This window comes from Plenodomus lingam, assembly GCF_022343315.1.
Source record: "Plenodomus lingam strain CAN1 chromosome Unknown contig_13, whole genome shotgun sequence".
NCBI classification, from domain to species: Eukaryota; Fungi; Ascomycota; class Dothideomycetes; order Pleosporales; family Leptosphaeriaceae; genus Plenodomus; species Plenodomus lingam.
In genome coordinates this window covers 889,799-910,480 of record NW_027093931.1, presented here as the reverse complement: position 1 = coordinate 910,480, position 20,682 = coordinate 889,799, and the positions used below count along the sequence as shown (strand labels likewise).

The window sequence follows — 20,682 nt, the reverse complement described above, 5'->3', positions numbered from 1 at the left end:
CGCCAATGTACAAACCATCCTGAATGTCGTGATTGGGAAGATAAAGAATGAGAGATATGGTGAAGTGTGTGTATGTGTGTGTGAAATATTTAGAGCATCTGTTGATTGTTAATATGAGTTGCAAATGTATGGGAAAGAATGGTGAAAACTTACCAGAGCAACACCGCCAGCAATGACAAGACCGAGAGCAGAGCCAGAGATGGCCTGGGGCATAGAGGCGCCACCGGTGAAAGGAACCGAAGAGGTTGGTGTGGAAGGTGAGGCACTGCCTGTGGGAGCCGCAGTGCCAGCTGGGACATGTGGGGTGGCAATGGATGTGTAGTTTGTCTGGATGTAGGCTGCAGAAGTGGTCGAGGCAGCGAGAGCGGCAACGAGGGAGATGATGGAAAACTGCATTTTGGTAGGTAGGGTGGGTTGGTTCTGAGGGGAAAGGTCGAGTGTTTCAAGTAGGTGTTCGTTGGATGATTGATTGCTGTAGTGTATTGTGGAAGTTGTGCTTGTTGGATATTGAGCTTCTACTGTGAGCTGCCTGAGTCCTTATATCCTACTTCAGCTATTCCTGTCACCTCAGCGACCTAGCAGCTTCCAATGCAAGGTACCAGGCCAAAGTCTCCACAGGTACACGTACGTACGCAAACAACCCACCACCCCCAGCCTTCGAGTCGCAGCCCTAACGGGGCCCCGGTTCCACAGTTCCCTGGCACATGGCCAATCGGTGTCGCATGGAGGCTGCCCGTTCCAAAGTTGCCAAGGGGTGAACCCAATGTCTGCGGCTGGACCGGTGGCTGGAAATAGAAACCAGCCCCCCGTCCAACCACCGGTCAACGTCACGCCGCTCTGCTCGATGCTCCAGCTTTTCCATGGGGCGGCCGCTGATTCGTCTCAATTAGATAGAAACTGCTTTGCGATGCAACCCAGACTGAAAGACGATGGCTGAGTCTCTGCTGGGCCTTTCGGTGGTCTGACAGTGTGGCGCATGCGTGGCGATGACTGTTACAATTGTGACTGGCCACTCTTCACCAAGACCGAGGATGCCACGCAGCAAAGGTATAGGGTACTGGTCTACAGTGTGATCCTACCCACAGTGGAGTACTGTTCAGTGTTTCAAGAAAAAAAGAGGCTGCCTGGTCTTGGGACGATCTGTGGAAAATACCGTACAATGGTATTGTACTATCTGAACAGCCGGAGATGGCCCGCCTGTCCCACTCTTTATGTCCGTCCATCGATAGCACCCCCACAGCAGCGGACGATGTGGAGATATCACATTGGACGCATACTATTGAAACCAATATACACAGTTGTCTATAAACGGTCCATTTATCTACAAACAGCCTTGTGAACGTCATTGCTGTGATTTGTAGGCACCTACACCGTAAGAAGTACATACAATTGCCTATCTCTTCTGTGAGATTGTACCAGTACGGTACGGTAATTGGGGAAAAAATCAAATATCCACACTGACCGTGTCCAGCAGGGCTCTGCTGTTACGCGCCTCTGCTGTCCCTTGGATGCGTCCATCACCTATCATTGCAGTCTCAACCTTATCTCTCGGAAAATTCCACAGTGAGTGATTAGTGCGTTGTTCGAAGTTTATAGATTGGAGAAACCTCCATACTACAGACTTTTTGGCCTTGTTGCTTCGACCTATGAAGGAGCAAATATGCTCGAATCGCGTACCGGTAACCTCCTGTCATTGGCAATAGTCGTAAAGAAACAATCTTAACCGTAATCTACAAATCATGTCCCGCACGTCTGGACAAGATCTACACAGTACGTACAGTACCCAGCCGTTGTTGAGTTTTCCTGGTCGTCGATCCCTCATGTTGTGCGTCCAACACGCCTGGCCGATTCAAACAAGTGTGTTCTGAAAGTTGTCTTACGTACTGCAGTAAGGATGACGACGCGAGCTTTGCCCGTTCTGATGCTCTTGCAGATGTTCTAGGCAAAGCATTCTTCTTCTATAGAAATTGTCTGCAATGCTAGATATCACAACGTCCGCGCAGAGTCACGTGCTACCTATGCACTTACCAGCTTTCAGCAATGTTTACTTTTCAAGGATTGCTCTGGCTGGCGGTAAGAGCAACAGTGCTGAAGGTGCTTGCACTAAGCAACAGCTGTGCTCGCCGTCATCAAGGTCATCGCTATAGGCCTCGTAGTGATACCCAACGACCTTGTCAAACCAACCTCACCACTCCTGAAAGCAAATCTCTTGACCTCTACCTCGTCTGATCCTTATGAGCGTCATTGAATCTTATGTATCCACCTCAACTAGCTGAGCTCCAAAAACCATGTGCCACTCATACAACGTAAAGACGAGATCCACATCACCAAAGAGATCTCCCTGCCTAGAACACCAATGGAAGAACTTTGCCTCGTGTACTAAACTCAAAACCCGAACAGATCAAAAACCGATCGCCGTGTCATCGGGCATTTCCTGCAGTAGTAAGCGCCCTTTGAGATCGCCTGCCACTATTAGTGGCCACGGCAATGCAACATCGTGCTCATGCCGCCGGCTTACGCCCTGATCGGCCCATCCACAAGTTGCGTGCCGATGCTACATAGATGCACCACCTTAGAAAAACGCTCATCTCAAGATGAAAATGTCGACATCGATCTGAGAAAAGCCAGCTTATGAAGGAGATTCCGCAGTGCTGAGGTTCAGTGTGAATGAGCAAGAGTCTGGGACCTGGGCACTAGGACGTCTACAGAGATACACATGGTACTTGTTGAGAGCAAAATCTGTTGAGAGCAGCGCGGCTTTTGATGCCGGTGCTCAGAATTTAGACATTAGAGCTTTTAGGTACTTATATTTGGTCAATTACATGTTATATCGTCATCTTCTGTCACAACGTTAGGAAGCGAGATACTTCAATCTAACAGTTGCGCACAAATCAACTCTGCACCTAGGATGTGGCCCTCTCTTGTAAACCATATTGCAAAGACATCAATATTCATAACCGCTATTTTCCTCCTGTTCATGGAAAAAGGAAATAAGGTTGATGTGTTTTTGTTGCTATATTTCTTTTTCACAACTCATTGCTTTTAACGCTGAACATGACATCTCATTTCACTTAAATCACGGTCCTGCTTTCTCTCCCATGCTCATCCCCGTACCTAACCGTCCAAAGTGAAGGAAACCTCACCTAACTTCGCAACATGCCCTGGCCACAATCCTCCGACTAGGCCCGCATAACGCCAACGGCCATGCATGTATCTAGTATGCCAGCTTCCTATCTCTCCATTTTCAAAAAGGGAACCTAAACCAGGGCCGCGCCACTGCTAGTAATCCAACGAACTGCTCAAACTCCTGGGGTAAAGACACTTCTAACCCCTGACATCGTCCTCCTGTTATTGAAACCGAAGAACACACAGTAGAAGGGCTGGAACTAATGAATCGCGAGCCTTGAAGCCTAAGGCACGTTACGGGAGGATCTGACTCCGTAGTTTATGGAATAAGATGATAGATAATATTGGGGGGAGGAGATTGTATCATGAGTTCTAGAGGCTAGCACAGACTGCAGTACTTGGATACTTGGTTTAAAGTAATACTCTTGTGCATACTTTGCGAATTCCGTGGGTTGTGTGCAAGTTCCAAAATTGCTGGACAATATGATTTTACTTCTTGATAGGGGATAATGGACTTATGCTTGAGAGTTAGATCAAGTTAGTACTTTTCTGTGCCTCAGGAAAATGCAGTGCCAATGATGATTACATGTAGTAGTATACAATTGTAAAATTGTCAAATTGGCTACAAGCTGAGATGAGTGGATTAAACGCATACAGCTAGAGCTCGCTGGGTGCATTGGCCGGGAATATTCACTTCTGTCACAGGCCTATATTGTGTTTACCCTAGACGCTTATATTCAATCCATGCTCCTGCACTCAATATAGTGAAGCTTATTGGATCATCGAAATTGATGTCCCACGCGGCTCGACTCTACCAAGCTCTAAATTCGCACAGTATTCGAAGGTCTTACTGACTATTTAATCACTTCTCAAAACACCAGAAATCATCTCGCAAACCGACTGCAGAAGATGGGAATCGGTATTGTTGTAGAATTCAGGTGCTTTGAATACAGTAGCAAGCAATGACGAAAGATTTAGAGCGGACTGGCCGGACTGCGAGTACAGTTCAGAAGCTTTCTGGTCCAATATGTCAGGCTATGTCACTAGATTAGTAGGCCGTGATACATGTGCATGGTGTTTTGCTTTGACTGAAGGCGAAGAGAAAGTTGTAGCGGTTGTTCGAATCGTTGTAGGTGGCGGTGAAATTGATATATGATTAGCTTCTACTGTTCGTTATATGACTAAACGGATGTCACATGGAGCACGTAAAAGCAGTAAATGATCACAACGAAAACGTGTAAAAATACATTGACAATCATTCATCCGTAAGTAATCATTCCAACACCAAAACATCCGAAGTTGCCACCTGTGGCACCCGGTATTCCCAGGAGAAGCTCAGCTCCTCGCTCATCAATCATGCTATGGTACTTATCTTATCCGACTGTTTTACATAAACGCAGGGCCCCTGCGACCAAGTGCTCGTCTTTGCAGTGCCTGAGCAGCGTCATCATTAGGTTGCGCGTCGCCAAAGCCACATCCGCCATCGCGCTCCTGCGCAATCACTGGTCCTGCACACTTTCCAGAGTTGAACCCGCAACATCCAGATGCACAGTCTGCATCGGATGTGCAGGGCCCGGTGATGAATTGAGTCCCGGTACCTGTTGTGGCTCCAGAGCCCCCTGAGGCACCGGAACCGGTGTTGGATCCTGAGTTGGAAGAGCCAGAGCCAGAGCCAGAATTGGAAGAGCCAGAGTTGGAAGAGCCAGAGCCAGAATTAGAACCAGAGCCAGAGTTCGAAGAGCCTGAATTAGAACCTGAATTAGAAGCGCCAGAGCCAGAGCCAGAGCCAGAGTTGGAACCAGAGCCAGCATTTCTATTCCCAGCAGCACCACCATTCAACGCATTGTTATTCGGCTGTGCATCCCCAAAGCCACAGCCATGCCCATTTTCATTCGCAACAAATGGAGCCGCGCACTTTCCAGTTACAAAATCACAGCAGCCTGATGCACACTCGGCGTCTGAGACACAGGTGCCCGTGATGAATTGTGTGCCTTGGGCAGCAACACTCAAAGAGACTAGATATAAAGATTAGGACAGATTGATGTGAGGGTGGTCAAGGGTCGACTTCTACATACAGCCGAGGAGGGTGGCAAGTTTGAAAAGGGGTGCCATTGTGAATTTTGAACTTGTTGGAAGTCTTTTGGCTTGGGAGGGGAAGTGATTTTGAAGGTTTTATGAAGATGGGGTATAAGCGGAATGCTGCTACTTGAGCTTGGGAGAAAGAAAATGGTCTGGTGAGTATTGAAGTTTTTGGTTTTGATGTTGACACCACATTTGACATATTATATACTAGATACTGTTCCTTCACATGCTCCTTTGAGCAGTACCATTATGACTCAGATGGCCTAAGGTGATGCTCATAGACGCTGTGTCGAAACAACAACAGCAGCTGAAAAACCATCACAACACCAATTGGCGAGCAGATGCACATTGCATTCGAAAAAGGATGAGTGTAGGTGGACGTTATTTGCAGGGGTGACGACCTGGGACTCTGTTTCGCTCAAAAGTTTGTTTGCGAATGGGGTAGAAAGAATCGACATCGTAGCCGTAGTTTGGAAACACAGATGGCATACCAGGGACAACTGTGAACATTATGCGTTTGGGACATGGGTACAAGACTACAATATCACGAGTATGGAGAAAGTGAGAACGAACATGGAATTTCAACGACTGATGGCTCTCTGCAAAGTACCAAGTGGCTTAGCGAACCAATTGAGCGTGGGGACCAGCCTAATTCGCTGCCTTTTAGTTACTCCGCAGTTTATGCCTTGTGTGTGCCTCGATACAATTCGAGTTTCGTCTCTGTAAGATGTTGGAGTTGATCCAATGAGAATCCGACGATGATTTTCTGGGCCTTGTGTGACCTGACGTCGCTCGGAAAGGGATCAAACCGAACAGGTCTCGGATAGCCATGTGCGGGCGCTTGGCCTTGCATAGAAGCCGCGTAAACCCTGCGCAATGAGTTCCAACCGTTACGTCGGTTTGTACATCTTTCTAAGTGACTGTCTTTCTTGCAATGTCTTTGTGAAAACTGTTCCGCCAAGAAACACTATATCGCAGAATACTACGATTATAGTCTGGCCTTGTACTTTTAGACGAATTACATTTTTTTGAGCTGATTAGAAATTGGGAATGGCAGTGAATCAAGCTTGCCTTTGAATTTCCTGGATCACTATGACCTTGTGATTGCCTGCAGTATAGGTACTGCTGCATAACATATCCCACAAAGCCCAGATAGGATTCGTTTGTTGATACATTTGTAGATACATCCCGTCAGCAGTGCGATTTCCAAGATTTATAAAGCACAGCTGCACATTGCAAATAAGATGAAGAAGCTATGAGTCTCTAAACATACCATATGATCGATCAGTTGAGTATGCTAAGAAGAGGGAAACTGCGCAGATTAGGAATTCTCAGTACCGTAGAGACTGGCGCCAATAGTCCAATGACATGACGCGCTCATTGAGAAACTGGCGTCTGTCAATTCTGCCATTGAATCCATACATGACTTCAGTGACATGGCCTTAGTGATTCTAGGGATGTGATTCCCTGATTTGACAAAACATGCGTGCACTGCAATTCATGATTGGGCAAATGAAGAGGGGGCAACCATGCAGACTTACTTCAAATATCTTGCCATTGAAGGGGAAAGCACTTTGAAACAACAATGTCAATCCGACTGTATGGTGGAGTAGAGTAAATCCTAAGGCTGCGCCACGTTTGTGTACGCATAAATCGACTCCGTCTCGATCCAGTCTTGACAGAAAAAAGCTAGTGGACTGTGATGTGACTACTGAGTGCTGCAAATATGACTGAATTACAACGAACCATGGAGTTGAGGTTAACATGATTGTGAAAGCTACAGGCCCAGTAACACCATTTCTCCCTCTAACCCCTTGGCTTCTAGTATGCCTCTTGTTGGTCTAGTAAGTTCATTCTGCCCACAGGCCATTGTGCGTAGCGTAATAAAGTCATGCAGGGCTTCTCAGTGGTGTTCAAGGCCCTTACGTAAAGGGCGCTCTGCGTTTGATGGGCCCGCTGTTCGTATGGAGACTACGGACAGTATGTATATGTTTTAATGGTAAAATTTTATGTCCTGTTGGATACTGAACGATAGGAAAGTCCCCGGCGTAATACAGAAAGAGTTTGTAATCGAGTAGCCCCAAGAGCTAGCCGTGCAAGGTATCGTATGACCGTGGGAACCATGATGAGAATACCACCAGGTAGAGAGCGGCACCCTGTGGCACAAAACACCAGTGGGCGAATAGATGAAAGTGTTTCTCGGAGGGGTATAGCATGTATCGTTTGTGAAAACCCGAAGCGAAGCGAAGCGAAGTCTTGAGATTCGCTCAAAAAGCCAAAGTGCTGTCGAAGAAGACTAAGGAAGAAGGGTATAAGGACCATTTGGTGGAGTAAAACCAAGGTGACAAAGTGCGATAGGAAAGTAGAGAGGTCAAACAGAGAGTACCATTGCAGGGTTCATCCATGCAGCGCAAAGGAACGTGCCAGAGGTGCCGTGTTCCAACGACCCCCCCGTGTATACTGATGATGGTGGACTTGTACGTGGCTCACGATAGTCCCCTGTGAGGACGATTGTGATGTTTTGTGTTGCAGTGGATCCGTGCTGTCGTAGGTTTTTTGAATCGAGTTATCGAGTAGTTGTGTATCCACGGTTATAGTTGTACGCAGATTGACTTGTTGTTACGTTGGATGTGGGAGTAGCATTCAGAGCCTTCCAAGCCACTTCAGCGGCTTCTTCTCGCGATTGTTCGAGGTATCGATAGTCTCGCCATAGATGGGCTCGGTATTCACGACCGAGTACGAAGACGCTACTCGACCACGCTGTTCTTATGCCTGGAGTCATGTCAGCCTAGGTTGTCACAGCCAGTGCGACGAGTGGCTGGCTTGTAAGGGTTTGCGGACCTCGGGGATCGGAATAGTCTTGGAATTGGGGCTGAGCTATCTGGTTCGTTGCGCAATAGTCTGCACTGTTTAGCCAAGGTCAAAGTAGAAATTGGTGTGCGCACGTTGAAGCTTCTGAACGTAGCTCTCCTGTGCTGCCATGACTGTGACTGTTGGCGAGGAGAGAAAGGGATGTTGTTGTCTATGGGGCAGGCTTGGGTGGGGTAAGAAGTTGCAAGTGGGGATCTGGGAGGATCAAATTGCGTACAGAGAGTGGAAAATTATAGTTGCCCTGGGCCTACAGCAGTGTGTTTATAGTGCAAAGCTGGTGACAGAGCCTCATTCTCGGGAAGTTGCAAGAGCCCGCCAGCAACGTTGCCACAAGATCGTCTCAAAGAAGCTGTGCCCGCAGCTGATACAGCAGTCAATATGGTGTCAAGTGAAGCAAAGGAGTGCTGCAGTGCTGCCACGCTGCGCTGGCAGCCCTATCGATATCTCATTGGGCAGAAGAGCCATGATAGAGCGAGCGATTGCGGGGGCAGCGAAGAACAGAGAGCGGCAAGACAGGAGCTAGAACTCCAAGAATCGGGAAGAACCTGGTCGTAGCCTTCTGGCATGCGGCTATGTGTGCTTGGAGAACCAGCGGGTTGGGATGACAAGGCCAATGAGCTAGGTCGGGGTAATACTTGAACGTTACTGTGCTGCCATTACCAGTCTGGTTCGCAGTATGTGCTGGCACTGAAGGACGACGGACAGAGAGAGACAGATGGCTGGCTGCCATGCTAGTTTCTCCAAGCCGACGCAATGCCAGATGTGACTCGCAGATTGGCCCAGACCATACTTCGGCCGTCGGCCCGCTTTCGGTAAAGTAGGAAGCGCGCCGTGCCGTTTCCGTCCCAAAATTGTATTTATTTGTACAAGTATGGTAACCGGTAGAGAGTCTGTTGTCTGGTGGCCGACCGGTCGGTGCGTCATCTCGAGCATTGCTCTGGTGTCTCTTGTCCAGCCGTCAAGTCAAGTCGACCGCAGAGATTGCATGCAGAGCAATAATGCAACGCGTATCATATTGTAGGTATCATAGCGAGCTACCGGTAGCTTTAACTCGACACAAATCGTCTCTTTCGTCTCTGGTCTCTCGTCTCATTGGACCCACCATAAGCTGGTTCATGATGCGTGAATTAAGGTAAGCTGAGCACTGTGTCAGCGAGCGCCGGTTGTCCTTGTTCCTGGTCCTGGCAAGCACTTCAGCCCTGCGGTGTCCCGGTTTCTTGCACTCCTGCAGCCCATATCACTATCACCTATCACCTAACTCTCATGCCGTCCGGTTCCTGAATGCCGTCGCTATGGCCAGTCGTTCGCTGCCTTTTCCAATGAGCAACCAAACGTGATTGACACACGAACTCACACAGACACACAGACACACACACTTGAATCAATCTCCAGCCCGGACCTTCCTCGGGTTCAGTCTCGGGCAAATGAATTCCCTGACCAGACTGTACCTCCCTATGGGTGCACATGGCTTCCTGTAACCGCGCAAGCCTGGCGGCCGCGTCTGCGGTCTGCGCCCTTCATGGCATCCATCTCCCTCTGCGCTGGCAGTTTGTTGTGTTGTTCATTTAAGAAAAGAAAAAAAAAGACATCGCCCCAGGGCACTCCGATATGGTGTGGCAGCTGGATGATGGCGTACCTACGTGACGTGTCGCACAGTGCTTGCATCAAGACGCTAACCCCAAGTTCACGCCACATGCATGCTGCAACCCGCATTATGCGTGCGGCGAATGTATGTAAGAGATCCTCAAAGGCCCACCGCACGGCGCTGCAGCCATATGTACTACATATGTCATCTCGGGTCTATCCGCACTTCAGCCCGATCGTTGCAATGGAATATGTACGGCAGACGTTTCATCCAGTGAACGACAGCGTCACGTGCTTCCCAGTTCCCTCCCTGCTGACATACAGACCGGACCCGTGAGAAGAAGCGCGATGACCGTGCAATTGCGTATCGACGACACGGCATGTAAAAAGAAAAGAGCCAACCTTTCGTACCCATAATACAAGTCCATCTAAAACTGTTCGCGCCCTGGGATCCCCTTCGAATTGGTTCTGCACACGCGCGCACACAACATCCCGAAGCCGAGATTCAACTGGACACTCAGGGGTGTCCGATTCTGGGAAACAATGAAATGAAGATGCGACAACTCCTACGTGCACTGGGAGCAGTATGCACCAGTCTGCACGTCGCACGTTGGGCCTGCAGTGCAGATCGTGCAACCCCCAATATCGTAAAATCGAGTCATCCTTTGTCTCAGAGTCATATGCATGTAGGATTCGATAAACAGATTACGGTACACCCTGTCCTGTCACACTGTTGACAACTTCCCTACATTACACTACACTACACTACACCATAGCTATGAATACTATCACGAATTATTGCAGCAGCCTGCGCGATCAATGCCCTCTTCACCAATAACCTGTCAGCTGTCGGATATAGCACAGTGGCACTGGGCTGCGAGGTTCGTCCGGTAGCACTGACAACATATCCGGCTTTACTACCGGCAACCCTTTCGGTTCCGCCAGCGATCACTGCAGGACTGAGGCCATGCATGACACTAGGTTTTTGGGAGGTGTTGATCTGGATACCAGGGTCTACAGGTAGCTTTATAGAATTAGGCCCCAGAGAACGACACACCGGCAGAACTTCCCACTGCGAGTAGGTAACAATGATCTGATATGATAGCGACTCATATGGAATTGGGCTCCGCCAAGCCCGAACGCAGAGCGCAGCACTATAGCTTCCAGCGCGATGGAAGTGGTCGCCTGTCTGGTGGAGAACACCACGTCAGTGATCATATATAATGTTTGGAGATCGTACTTCGAGCGAGATATCCCGGCAGGTTTACAAAGCCATCTTGCCGCAGTTGGCGTCCAAATCCTTCGTGCCCCAGTGGCCATCGGCGCCACCGTCACCCGCTGATTTCTTCACCGAAGTGGCCTCGCATATCTTGAAAACGCTAGAGGAGGTAGCGAAGGTAGCAGCATCATCATCCTCATAGGTCAAGGTAACCCATGACAATGACGGGCCCTTGTGAGTGATTCCCTGATAAGCTTGCTGCTGCATCATCAGTTGCCGTCCTGTTGGTGCACTTCTACCTACTGTCCATCATGCGAGACCCTCAGCGGGCACGCTGCCTCTTGAAGCCATACCACCTCGTTTTTGTTGACTATTCCCTAATATTAGCAGTGAATTAATGCTTGGCTTGCTTTTCGCATACATCGGCTATTGCTACTTGTCACACCTACCACTGGGCTGTCACGAGTCGGCGAACTCGCGTAAAATCGACTGGTGCCACGCTGTCAACGCAGGGCGTGGGTATCCTCGCGACTACCTGTCTGCTCTTTTCGGTTGACCCAGAAATCTTTGCGGGGGTTCATGTCATGACAGACAGCTATGCAGGCAGGAACCCGAAGATCATCGGAGTGACTGCTGTCAGCATCATGCATGCTTGTATGAGATAATATGGGGAGAGCACTATGACTTGGGGTATCGACCATATGACGAAATTTTTCGATGCTTTCCTTGGTACAGACAATTTGTCCCAGTATCTCTTCTCTTGGTTTCTTACTTTCGGAAGCTTTGACGCTACCCTCACGCGAGCTTCACCCTGGGATTGGTAGGAATCACTCAGTTATAAAGGCGATACTAGTCCCAGAAGGCTAATCCATGGCCTTTGAATAGATCGAAAGGAAATCTGGTATTACATTTCACTTGTGTTGGAGTTGTTGGCGAAGGATTGCAGGGCTTCTGCTCCTGTCTTCATTGGTAGTGCGTTCATATGCCGAGAAGATTTTCCAAAGAAATTCCTACAACCATGTTGCTTGCTCAATATGACGCGTGGTCTTATACTGTGCTAGGGGCCCGCCGGGTGACCTTCCTTCATCTGTGACCGTTCAGTAAGTACTCAACGAGGACGAGCTGAGCAGCGTCGTGCTGATCCAGCGCTTTTAGTGTTCCGCTGGCGAACCTAACGGCCTACCACCATGGCTCTTGCGCAGTACTAGATTTATACTGTGTGACCATGATTTTGGAGAAATTTGCGGGTGTGCCCGGAGCAGCTTCGTTGACTGAGGCTTACGTCGAGGCTTCCCAATGGAAATCCTTGACCTCGATCCGCCAGATCTAAACGCACTACCGACATCGGACATTGTATTGGCAAATGAAACGCATTGATAATGCGACTAAGTTACGAGAGCCAAGTAACTCTTCCTCAACGAGCAGCCTGCTGAGTTTTCTGTTGAATGGCAGGATGACGAGGGATGATGTGGTAGTGCTAGTAAAGAGCAGAAGAGGAACCTCGAAGAATCATCTATGAGCCCTCCTAAAGCGCGACATCAAAACTGAAGTCATTCAGTCACCGTCAATGCTTCCATCGTGTTCACAACGAAACAATGTCGTAGATTCGTGAGAACTCAACGCGCATAGTCAGCAACTAAGTGCTATCACTGCACTGAAGATATGTCACGGGATACTGGCTGGAAGTTGATGCATGAGTGATGGAACTCATTCTAGATGGCAAAGTCAACTTCAGCGTGACGTCACGCGACTTCCAAAGGTCGAGGTCGGGTTTGAGTTTTCCACAGCAGACTTTCAACCAACTTTCCCAAACAAAAACACGACAGTTTTGAAAACTCTTCAAATCCAACTTGTCTCTTTCAAGTTCAAAGATGGATCACTTAAAGCTCACAGCTTCCGTACAATTAACCAACTGGGATGCGACAACGTCCCCAACTGTCTATGAGGTTTGTTCTGATGATTGTCCATAGGACTCAACACTCGATGACATTCGATCACGAGCTTTCTTTGTATGCATGCATGGATACAGCAGTCATGCGCAATCATGTCCGCTGGTATACCCTTACTGACATATATCCAGATGTATGACGGTCAGAAAACAAAACGAAAAATATCTTTCCAATCGTGAGGCACCCTATCATCACGCGGCATCAATGAGTTGATCTAAACATCGCCATAGGTATTAGAGTCTCAAGCGACCCAGTCCACTGCAAGCACTAGGAAGTGGGTCTTCATCCTTTAGCCCACTATCAGATCCATAATTTTACGCCAATCTATCAGGTAAGACGATTGCTTAGCATAGCTTGATATTGATATGCTCATCGAATCTGAGCTAACCGAGGCCTTGGACACCATATCTCGAACTTGGACGCTTCCCAATCGGCAGCTACGGTAAACATTGTCCGCTTCCGCAGGCGATCGTCATTGCGCCCCAAGAGCCAGGAAGGCGAATAAAGGAGTGCGGATGTACGCGCATCGAGTAACAAATCTCCTGGTATATCAGGAAAATAAGCTGCAAATGGATCCTGTATGTACTGTAGATCATTACCCCAGGGCAAAAATTGTGGACTGGTGTGCCAAAAATCCATCTCGATTTAACCAAGCGATTGATTTCCCGTCCCTTACGACCTTTCATCTCAGTCGCACTTTTGTTTTTGGAAAACCTTGCTAGAGACCGAACAAGACTACACAATGGCGTCAAATCCGGATCTTACGACTCTTGATGAAGTTGACCTTGGTGCCGTTACTTGGATATCGCAATTGACCAAGACCTGTCACCGGAGTCTCTACCCTACCCTGGACCCCAGCGGATCCCATCTCTCAGCTGCTGGGAAAACAATCCTCATCACTGGTGTCTCTGGTGGTGTGGGTAGTGCTATAGCTGAAGCTTGGACACTCGCTGGTGCAGAGGGTATCGTGATTGCAGCTCGACGACTCGACTTGCTACAAGACGTAGAGAAAAAGCTGAACGAGATTGGCAAGGGAAAGACAAAGATACTCGTTGTGCGTGCAGACATTACTCGAGACGAGGATGTCGCAGCGTTGTGGGAGCAAGCGGTCAAATCAATGGGGAGAATCGATGTTCTTGTCAATAATGCCGGTTCATTGCATCAAGCTCCTGCTGGAGAAAACGAGCCAGCAGCTTGGTGGCAAGACTTTGTGGGTAGCGCTTGCTGTTGTAAATTATGTTGAAAAATTGACAAGGCTGATCTTTGCTCGTAGGAAGTCAATGTAAAAGCGGTCTACCTCAATGTTCACCAGTTCCTCAAGCAATCGCTCAACGACAATGGCACTATCATCACCATCACGACTAATGTCCTTGGTGAATGTAGTCCTGGCTTCTCGTCTTACACCTCCAGCAAGCTCGCCCAGGTCAAATTCATGGAGTTCCTACACGCTGGTAAGTATCCTCAAATGTACCATGAAGCTCTCTCGCATGGTTCAGATATCAGGCTCTCGAGTCCAATGTTCCGTAGACCTTCCTTCTGTCATCTAGTTTTCCTCGTTCGCCTTGCTACTCGACATTCACACTCACCAGAATACAGAGCAACCCAGAATCCGCTCCTTCTCCATGATTCCTGGTGTAATAAAGTCGGACATGGTACCGGATGAGTACAAGAAATATGCGATTGATCATCGTTTGCTTCCGGGAGGACTTACGCTGTTTCTTTGCACTGAGAGGGCGGAGTGGCTGAGAGGCAATGTGGTCAGTGTGAATTGGGATTTTGATGAAATGGAGGCGCATAGAGAGGAGATTTTGGGGAAGAGGTTGCTCAAGTTGAAGTTCACTGGGGCGCAGTTTGGTAAGGATGGACATCCTTGGGAAGCGGACAGTTCGGCACAGGGGTAATGCTCCGAGTCTATTGTGTACGCTCAGATTCTACTCGGGTACTATGGTTATCCAATCCAATTCTCATGTTCACGGTGCCTCCCAAGCACATCTATAACTGGACGGGGTATTCTAGCGTCTCAATCTTCTCAGGGTAGACCAAACCACCCTGTCTCCTCACTTCATCCATAGCCTCCATGATAAGAATGCTCTCATCGAGTCCCAAAAATCTGCCTTCTTTCCTACCGCCGATGACGGCATCAGCAGCCTCATCAGCCTCCCAAAACATACCCTGACCCTCACCTTCAGGCTGCATTGAGCCACCAAAGCCGTTGTACCAACCACTCCCCTTTCCAGGACCAGGAATAGGAAAGTCTTTTGACTCGACGCTTCCGTCCTTGGAGATGATCTTGACGGCCAGAGGGCGGAATGAGTGACCAAAGACCTGGATCTCGCCCCTGGGTCCTTGGATACGGCAAAACGGCTGGTCCATTTTATCTCCTCCCGGTGCCGTCGCAATGCGGATCGAAGTCATAGCCACCGCATGCGCCTCACCACCTGCCTCTTTTGATCTGGGAAACTGGAGAATGACGGTGCTCTGCTCATCCGCCTGAACAGTGGGCTCGTATGGCTTGACAAACGCCTGAATCTTGGGTGGCTGTCGCGAGCCCTCGGGCTGGGTGTGGTAGAGTGTCTGGTAGACCCAGGTCAAAGAATAGATACCGAGATCGAGCAGCGCACCGCCGGCCAGGTCGGGGTTGACCATGCGGTTTTTCCCGTCGGGGAAGTTGATCTCCGGGTCGAGAGCCATGCTGTTGTCGGAGAGGACACGGGCGACGGGACCAATGCGCCCAGCCGAGATTTGCTCGCGAACATAGATTGACAGCGGGAAGTAGCGTGTCCAGACTGCCTCCATGAGGAAGAGATTCTTCTGCCTGGCCAGTTCGGCTAGTTTGCGAGCCTGTGCCGCGTTGACGGTGAAGGACTTCTCGCACAGCACATTTTTCCCCGCCTCCAAGCAGAGCCGGGCATTCTGGTAGTGGTGCGAGTGTGGCGTGGCAATGTAGACGACGTCAATGTCTGGATTCTTGACAAACTCCTCATACGAGCCATAGGCCTTTGCTTCTGCAGGCGCGCCCACCTCTTTCAAAAAGTCCTTGGCGCGGGCCTCCGAGGTGGAGGATGCTGCGGCGACGACTGTGTGCTTGAGATGCTTGACGCCGCGTGTCGTCGGGTCGACTAGGAGGTCCCTTGTGCTGTGGAGCGATGTTAGTTACCATAGTGAGTGAAATCCAAATCCCATGGGCAGGCCAGGACAGTGTTACGGCGGGGTAGGTATCGCGGGGTAATTTACAATGTGAGAGCGATGCCTCCCGTGGCGAGGATGCCCCAACGAACAGTCTTCGGTGAGGACATGATCGAGTCTTGGGATTTAGATATGATGGTTCCTGTAGAGCCGATTGTGAACACAGTGGGATCCGGTGTGAGGGGGGCAGCGAGGACTACTGTACCGATGATATCGACTTTATTTGCTGTGCAGCTCAACGTCATGACAATTTAACCCCACTCTTGCTCTCTCCCGAAAACGTTGTACCCGGTGCCTAAAAGGCCGACTCGAGCAGTAGTGCGATATGCAGAGCGGCCGGGAGAAGCGGGAGGAAGCTTCTAGGTAGTGATAAGCTTTTTAAGCATCGCGCAGGATTGACAACAAGGTTGGATCTGCGACAATTTTCAGCGGAATGCTTGCTGTAGGGTACAAGTAGCTGCCATGGCACTGAGTCTCAAAGATCGAAGAACAGAATATCAATCGGCTTTTCAACACATTTGGATTGGTTCCATGATATCTCCACTTTATCCATCAGATCGGTGATTTCAAGGTACCACCCGATGTTCCGGTAAGAATCTCCACTGCGAAGGTGCAGCGTCCACAACGGCGGCTCAGTTCTAACAATCAATGCTTCAAGCGGGAGCGTCAAATTGCGCCTTTTAGCTTTGATATTTGACAGTTTCGAGGTTCATGCCATCCCCGAATCATGTAGTCCAACTGGCGGCACGTACGGTAGATCCTATTCTCGAAGCCGCCTAAGCTTTCGCTCCAGCACGATGATCCTTGCGCGCATCCAGTCCATTTCCTCTTGCTGTTTGATATTTTCCTTTTCAAGCTCTTGAATCTTTTCTTCAGCAGCGGCTTGGCTATGCGCGTTCCCATTAGTAGACCCTTCCATCATCGACTCCGCGGTCTCGCGCTTCTTCGCCTTCGCCTTCACTTTCTCCGCCTCATACTTACGCACCAGGATCTGCTGTTTGGCAAGAAATCGCTGGATTGATTCGCCGAGCAGTTTGGCAGCGTTGGTGCGACTGCGCTCGACGCTGTTGCAGGCCTGCTTCGCCAGGTCGAGAAGATTTGCGAACTCCTCATCCATGCCTTTGTTGTTGGAGTGGATGGAGACGTCTTCGTATTGCTGCTGAGCCCGGCTGATTAGAGCTTTGATGCGCTGTATGTCGGTAAGACCTGCTGCAGAAGATGCGGCAATGACGACGGGCTGAGCAGATGTGACGTTGCTGTCACCCTGGGCGTGCTGGGCTTCATTGATTTTATCCATTGCGGTAGGGTCTCGCGTCTGAACTGGAGGACGTGTACAAGAGCGCAGAATCTTGCTGGTCGCATCAGAAATGTTGAGTGTTCGCCGTATCAGAATGATAGTCGTGTGATTTACAGCTGCGATTAAGACCAAGAAGGGCAGAGGTGGCTTTAAAGTATAGATCAAACGCGCGATTGACCGCTCTAGTCCCAAATTGATGTCTGAGTGAATGTGCACTGTCATTGCTCTTACTGAGAGCGAGTACTCAGTAAGTCGTGACCAAAACGGAGAGAGCAAAGAGATGTGTTTGAAAGGTAAATCCTATACATGAGCGATTGCTCTCATGTGAATACAATGACTCCTAAGAGCTAGAAACAGTGAGTCAAAGTCATGTCATAATGTAGCCATGTCCTCTCGTAAGATAGCAGAGGCTGTGCTGCATGTAGGGACCGTGGATTCTTTACCGTTAACGACTGGATATGACGAGTCTTTTCTACTCCAGCCAATACTGGGCTTTCGCTCGAGCACATCGAACGCCTGCTCTTGGCGATGTGTATGACTATAATCCCATGCTAAGTAGTCTATAAGACCTGAGTCCTGGGCCGAGCACGTGAGTCGTGAATGCGACGCCAGAAGACTGAGAGAGCTCCTGGTGTCGAGAGAAACACCGAGATCTTGTTCGCCACGAAGTACCGCACTCTACATGATTACGCGGTGTTGGCAATCGATGAGACAGATGGCGTTGGTGGTAGAGATTGATGGAACGGCAGATGGGCAAGAAGGCAGTCATTACCGTCGGACTTGGCGGCTGGGGGCGAGCGCCAAGCTCACCGTCTGTGCAGGTGGCGCCCCACTTGACTACCCTGGCTGATAGGAGTACACTTTGACTTCTCACTTCACCCCATCCAAAAGGAACATCATGTCGATGCTTGTAGGCCTCTAATGCCACTGAGACTCGCATGGCACAACACTTGTGTGTGCAACCTTCGAATCTCGTATACAAGATTATCAGGAGACATGAATAGCTAGCGCGTTCCCAAAACTTCTTCCCGGCTGACACATCAACGCCAATGCAGGGGAAAGACTGATTTGATTCGACTCAAACGTTGACTTCAATAAGCGGCTGAGGAGAAGCGACCGACCTAGACTACTTGGACGCCTGAAATCATCCAACCGGGAGAAATGTACTGTATATGGACTCACTCCCCTTCGCTCTGAGCGAGTTCTACCCTGATTCTGCGTCTCTCACACATTCACCAATTTTCCTCTTGTCATTCGTTCAAAATGCGTGCCTCCATCTATCTGGGTCTCCTCGCGAGTGTATCTGCAGCTCAGGACACAGCAGTTGTCTTCAATCTATTCCAACTTGAAAGCACCCTTACCGCTATTGGCTCCGACGCCAGCGCGACGACTTACAAGAACAGCTGCCCATCGGGCGCTGTCGGCATTTCCGCTGTTCCTTCAGAACTGAGTATGTTACGATCAACAACATCTATTAGATGAGACTATTAACGTCCTGAAGGAGACAACGCGGGAGCCACACCAACTCCAGCCCCGACAGCGGCAGCTCGCTTGCGTCGTCAGGACCAGTCATCCAGCGACATTGAAGACTACACTTTCTGCGAGCCATATACACTCGTTCAAGGCCCATCGACTTATGAAATGCATCTTACCGACCCTTCACCAGGCGCGTGGACACTGGACATGGCCTGCAAGTGGCAGGGCGCTATCACGGCGGCGGATTTGACTTGCACAGTGAGCCAATCAGGTTCTATCCCTGGTCCTGGTGCAACCGGCGTCACAACTTCTGTCGTCAGCAGTACTGAGCTCTCTGATATGGAGGCTTTCCAGACCGTCGCCGTCGTGAGCGCATCAGGCGGATCAGGTTCTCCTGCAGCATCAGCATCGCAAACAGCATCTGGATCAGGAACAGCATTGCCATCTGGGTCAGCCTCGGGCTCCGATGCAGCAGGGAGCCGAAGTACTGGGCTTGCACCTGCAGTAGCATTACCCACAGGCGCAGTAGCTTTTGTGGGCGGAGCCGCAGGTATCTTTGCGGCTGCTTTGGCCTTGTGACGTAGTTACCCAAAATATGGTGCACTCCCATGATAAACAATTTTCAATAAAATCTGTCAAGGTTTGACACTCCTCACCCACCAGTTGACTTCATTTCGTTCAATCCGCGACCTAGATTTGGTATATCTCTTGTACGAATAATTTTTCTGCCTTGGCTTAGGGAGCGCATCTCGACAAAATACAGGTCGAAGGAACAGTACTGAGGTGAAAGCGCGAAGAGGTGCGGCTCTCACCTAACTAGTGCGTTTGTTTGACCTGCAAAAGTACTGCTGCACCTACTATTGTCCGGTCCAAGCGAATAAAACAATCACTACATTCATTATATTCATATCCCAACCTACCTTTTCTGACCAACAATACTGCTCTTCTATCTTCAGCCTTCTTTACAAAGCGCCAGGCTCGAACACACAGAACCAATCCAACACAACATTCCCCTTTCAGTGCTGAAAATGGCTCTACCCGTGACCAAACCAGCCCCAACACCCACCGTCACTTCGGCACCAACTTCCCTCTCATCTCCATCTTGCCATCCAACTTTTCCCAGAAGAGCGAGATGCTCCCCACACCCTACACCAGACGCAAGGCCCAACGCAGAGAATGAATTCTTCCTGTATTCATCCTACACAGCACGCCTCCGCCATGAGCGAGACATCTGGCGCATCCGCTCCGCAGCCCAAGACAACCGGCTCGCACGCCAATCACACACCATCACCAGCCTCCACGCCGCCAACGAAGAATCCATCAGCGGGAAAAAGAACCTCCATTCCCGCCTCCTAGCCCTAATGCAAAGTCATGAAAAACTCGCCGACAGCTTCAACGCCGCAAAACGCGCACTCGAAAAGCTCAAGCGAAGTGATCGCAAAAAGACTACTCTGCAGCAGCGCAACTTGACGCTCAAGGCTACTCTGCACCGCATCATGACGCGCGCCGCGCCAGACGCCGTTCAGGCTGAGTCGGATGTCAAGGCGAGTTTGCGCGAAGCGTTGGCCTTGGCGACGGAGCGGATTGCAGAGTTGGAGGGTTCGGGGGAAGCGCTGCTTGATGCGCTTGAGAAGCTGGGTGAGAGTAGCGATAGCGATGAAGATGATGATGGTGGTGAAGAGGAGAGTGGTGAAGGCGAGATCATCCCCAGCCACAGCTTAGTGGCGGCGGAAGTTGCGTTTCGCGGCGTGTTGGATGATGAGTCGTATGCAGAGCAGATGGAGAACTGGAAGGAGTTGTTGGAGGACTGATTGGGTATTGGAGGTTGGCTGAATGTCCATCTTTTTGCTCATAGTAAAATATGGTTTATATAGCCGTCAGCATTGGTCGTG

General features: G+C 49.7%; 13 protein-coding genes across 13 annotated transcripts; 7 read left to right on the top strand and 6 right to left on the bottom strand.

The window, feature by feature from the left end:
* Positions 1–108: 108 nt before the first annotated feature.
* Positions 109–1,346, bottom strand: IAQ61_001905 (uncharacterized protein; the record flags this gene model as incomplete). Its single annotated transcript, XM_066095315.1, has 3 exons — positions 109–472; positions 629–881; positions 1,067–1,346. The coding sequence occupies 3 exons, from the start codon at positions 1,344–1,346 to the stop codon at positions 109–111; spliced, it is 897 nt and encodes a 298-aa protein (XP_065954799.1).
* Positions 1,347–1,739: 393 nt separating this feature from the next.
* IAQ61_001904 (uncharacterized protein) lies at positions 1,740–2,147 on the top strand (the record flags this gene model as incomplete). The annotated part of the gene is made up of 3 exons (XM_066095314.1): positions 1,740–1,770; positions 1,872–1,888; positions 1,965–2,147. 3 exons carry the CDS (start codon positions 1,740–1,742, stop codon positions 2,145–2,147), a joined length of 231 nt encoding a protein of 76 aa, XP_065954798.1.
* Positions 2,148–4,512: 2,365 nt separating this feature from the next.
* IAQ61_001903 (uncharacterized protein) lies at positions 4,513–5,238 on the bottom strand (the record flags this gene model as incomplete). Its single annotated transcript, XM_003833719.1, has 2 exons — positions 4,513–5,141; positions 5,202–5,238. 2 exons carry the CDS (start codon positions 5,236–5,238, stop codon positions 4,513–4,515), a joined length of 666 nt encoding a protein of 221 aa, XP_003833767.1.
* A 2,536-nt stretch (positions 5,239–7,774) lies between these two features.
* On the bottom strand, positions 7,775–8,190 carry IAQ61_001902 (uncharacterized protein; the record flags this gene model as incomplete). The annotated part of the gene is made up of 3 exons (XM_066095313.1): positions 7,775–7,980; positions 8,050–8,109; positions 8,154–8,190. The coding sequence occupies 3 exons, from the start codon at positions 8,188–8,190 to the stop codon at positions 7,775–7,777; spliced, it is 303 nt and encodes a 100-aa protein (XP_065954797.1).
* IAQ61_001901 (uncharacterized protein) lies at positions 8,189–8,602 on the top strand (the record flags this gene model as incomplete). Its single annotated transcript, XM_066095312.1, has 1 exon — positions 8,189–8,602. The coding sequence occupies one exon, from the start codon at positions 8,189–8,191 to the stop codon at positions 8,600–8,602; it is 414 nt and encodes a 137-aa protein (XP_065954796.1).
* Positions 8,603–10,423: 1,821 nt separating this feature from the next.
* On the bottom strand, positions 10,424–11,152 carry IAQ61_001900 (uncharacterized protein; the record flags this gene model as incomplete). Its single annotated transcript, XM_066095311.1, has 2 exons — positions 10,424–10,823; positions 10,932–11,152. The coding sequence occupies 2 exons, from the start codon at positions 11,150–11,152 to the stop codon at positions 10,424–10,426; spliced, it is 621 nt and encodes a 206-aa protein (XP_065954795.1).
* Positions 11,153–11,583: 431 nt separating this feature from the next.
* Positions 11,584–12,212, top strand: IAQ61_001899 (uncharacterized protein; the record flags this gene model as incomplete). Its single annotated transcript, XM_066095310.1, has 5 exons — positions 11,584–11,611; positions 11,664–11,702; positions 11,768–11,783; positions 11,944–11,982; positions 12,038–12,212. The coding sequence occupies 5 exons, from the start codon at positions 11,584–11,586 to the stop codon at positions 12,210–12,212; spliced, it is 297 nt and encodes a 98-aa protein (XP_065954794.1).
* A 1,361-nt stretch (positions 12,213–13,573) lies between these two features.
* On the top strand, positions 13,574–14,074 carry IAQ61_001898 (uncharacterized protein; the record flags this gene model as incomplete). The annotated part of the gene is made up of 1 exon (XM_003833715.2): positions 13,574–14,074. One exon carries the CDS (start codon positions 13,574–13,576, stop codon positions 14,072–14,074), a length of 501 nt encoding a protein of 166 aa, XP_003833763.2.
* Positions 14,075–14,168: 94 nt separating this feature from the next.
* On the top strand, positions 14,169–14,732 carry IAQ61_001897 (uncharacterized protein; the record flags this gene model as incomplete). Its single annotated transcript, XM_003833714.2, has 2 exons — positions 14,169–14,282; positions 14,379–14,732. 2 exons carry the CDS (start codon positions 14,169–14,171, stop codon positions 14,730–14,732), a joined length of 468 nt encoding a protein of 155 aa, XP_003833762.2.
* A 91-nt stretch (positions 14,733–14,823) lies between these two features.
* Positions 14,824–16,262, bottom strand: IAQ61_001896 (uncharacterized protein; the record flags this gene model as incomplete). The annotated part of the gene is made up of 3 exons (XM_066095309.1): positions 14,824–15,967; positions 16,066–16,159; positions 16,223–16,262. The coding sequence occupies 3 exons, from the start codon at positions 16,260–16,262 to the stop codon at positions 14,824–14,826; spliced, it is 1,278 nt and encodes a 425-aa protein (XP_065954793.1).
* A 515-nt stretch (positions 16,263–16,777) lies between these two features.
* IAQ61_001895 (uncharacterized protein) lies at positions 16,778–17,536 on the bottom strand (the record flags this gene model as incomplete). Its single annotated transcript, XM_003833712.1, has 1 exon — positions 16,778–17,536. The coding sequence occupies one exon, from the start codon at positions 17,534–17,536 to the stop codon at positions 16,778–16,780; it is 759 nt and encodes a 252-aa protein (XP_003833760.1).
* Positions 17,537–18,577: 1,041 nt separating this feature from the next.
* IAQ61_001894 (uncharacterized protein) lies at positions 18,578–19,369 on the top strand (the record flags this gene model as incomplete). The annotated part of the gene is made up of 2 exons (XM_003833711.2): positions 18,578–18,764; positions 18,816–19,369. The coding sequence occupies 2 exons, from the start codon at positions 18,578–18,580 to the stop codon at positions 19,367–19,369; spliced, it is 741 nt and encodes a 246-aa protein (XP_003833759.2).
* A 449-nt stretch (positions 19,370–19,818) lies between these two features.
* On the top strand, positions 19,819–20,601 carry IAQ61_001893 (uncharacterized protein; the record flags this gene model as incomplete). The annotated part of the gene is made up of 1 exon (XM_003833710.1): positions 19,819–20,601. The coding sequence occupies one exon, from the start codon at positions 19,819–19,821 to the stop codon at positions 20,599–20,601; it is 783 nt and encodes a 260-aa protein (XP_003833758.1).
* Between the last annotated feature and the right edge of the window lie 81 nt (positions 20,602–20,682).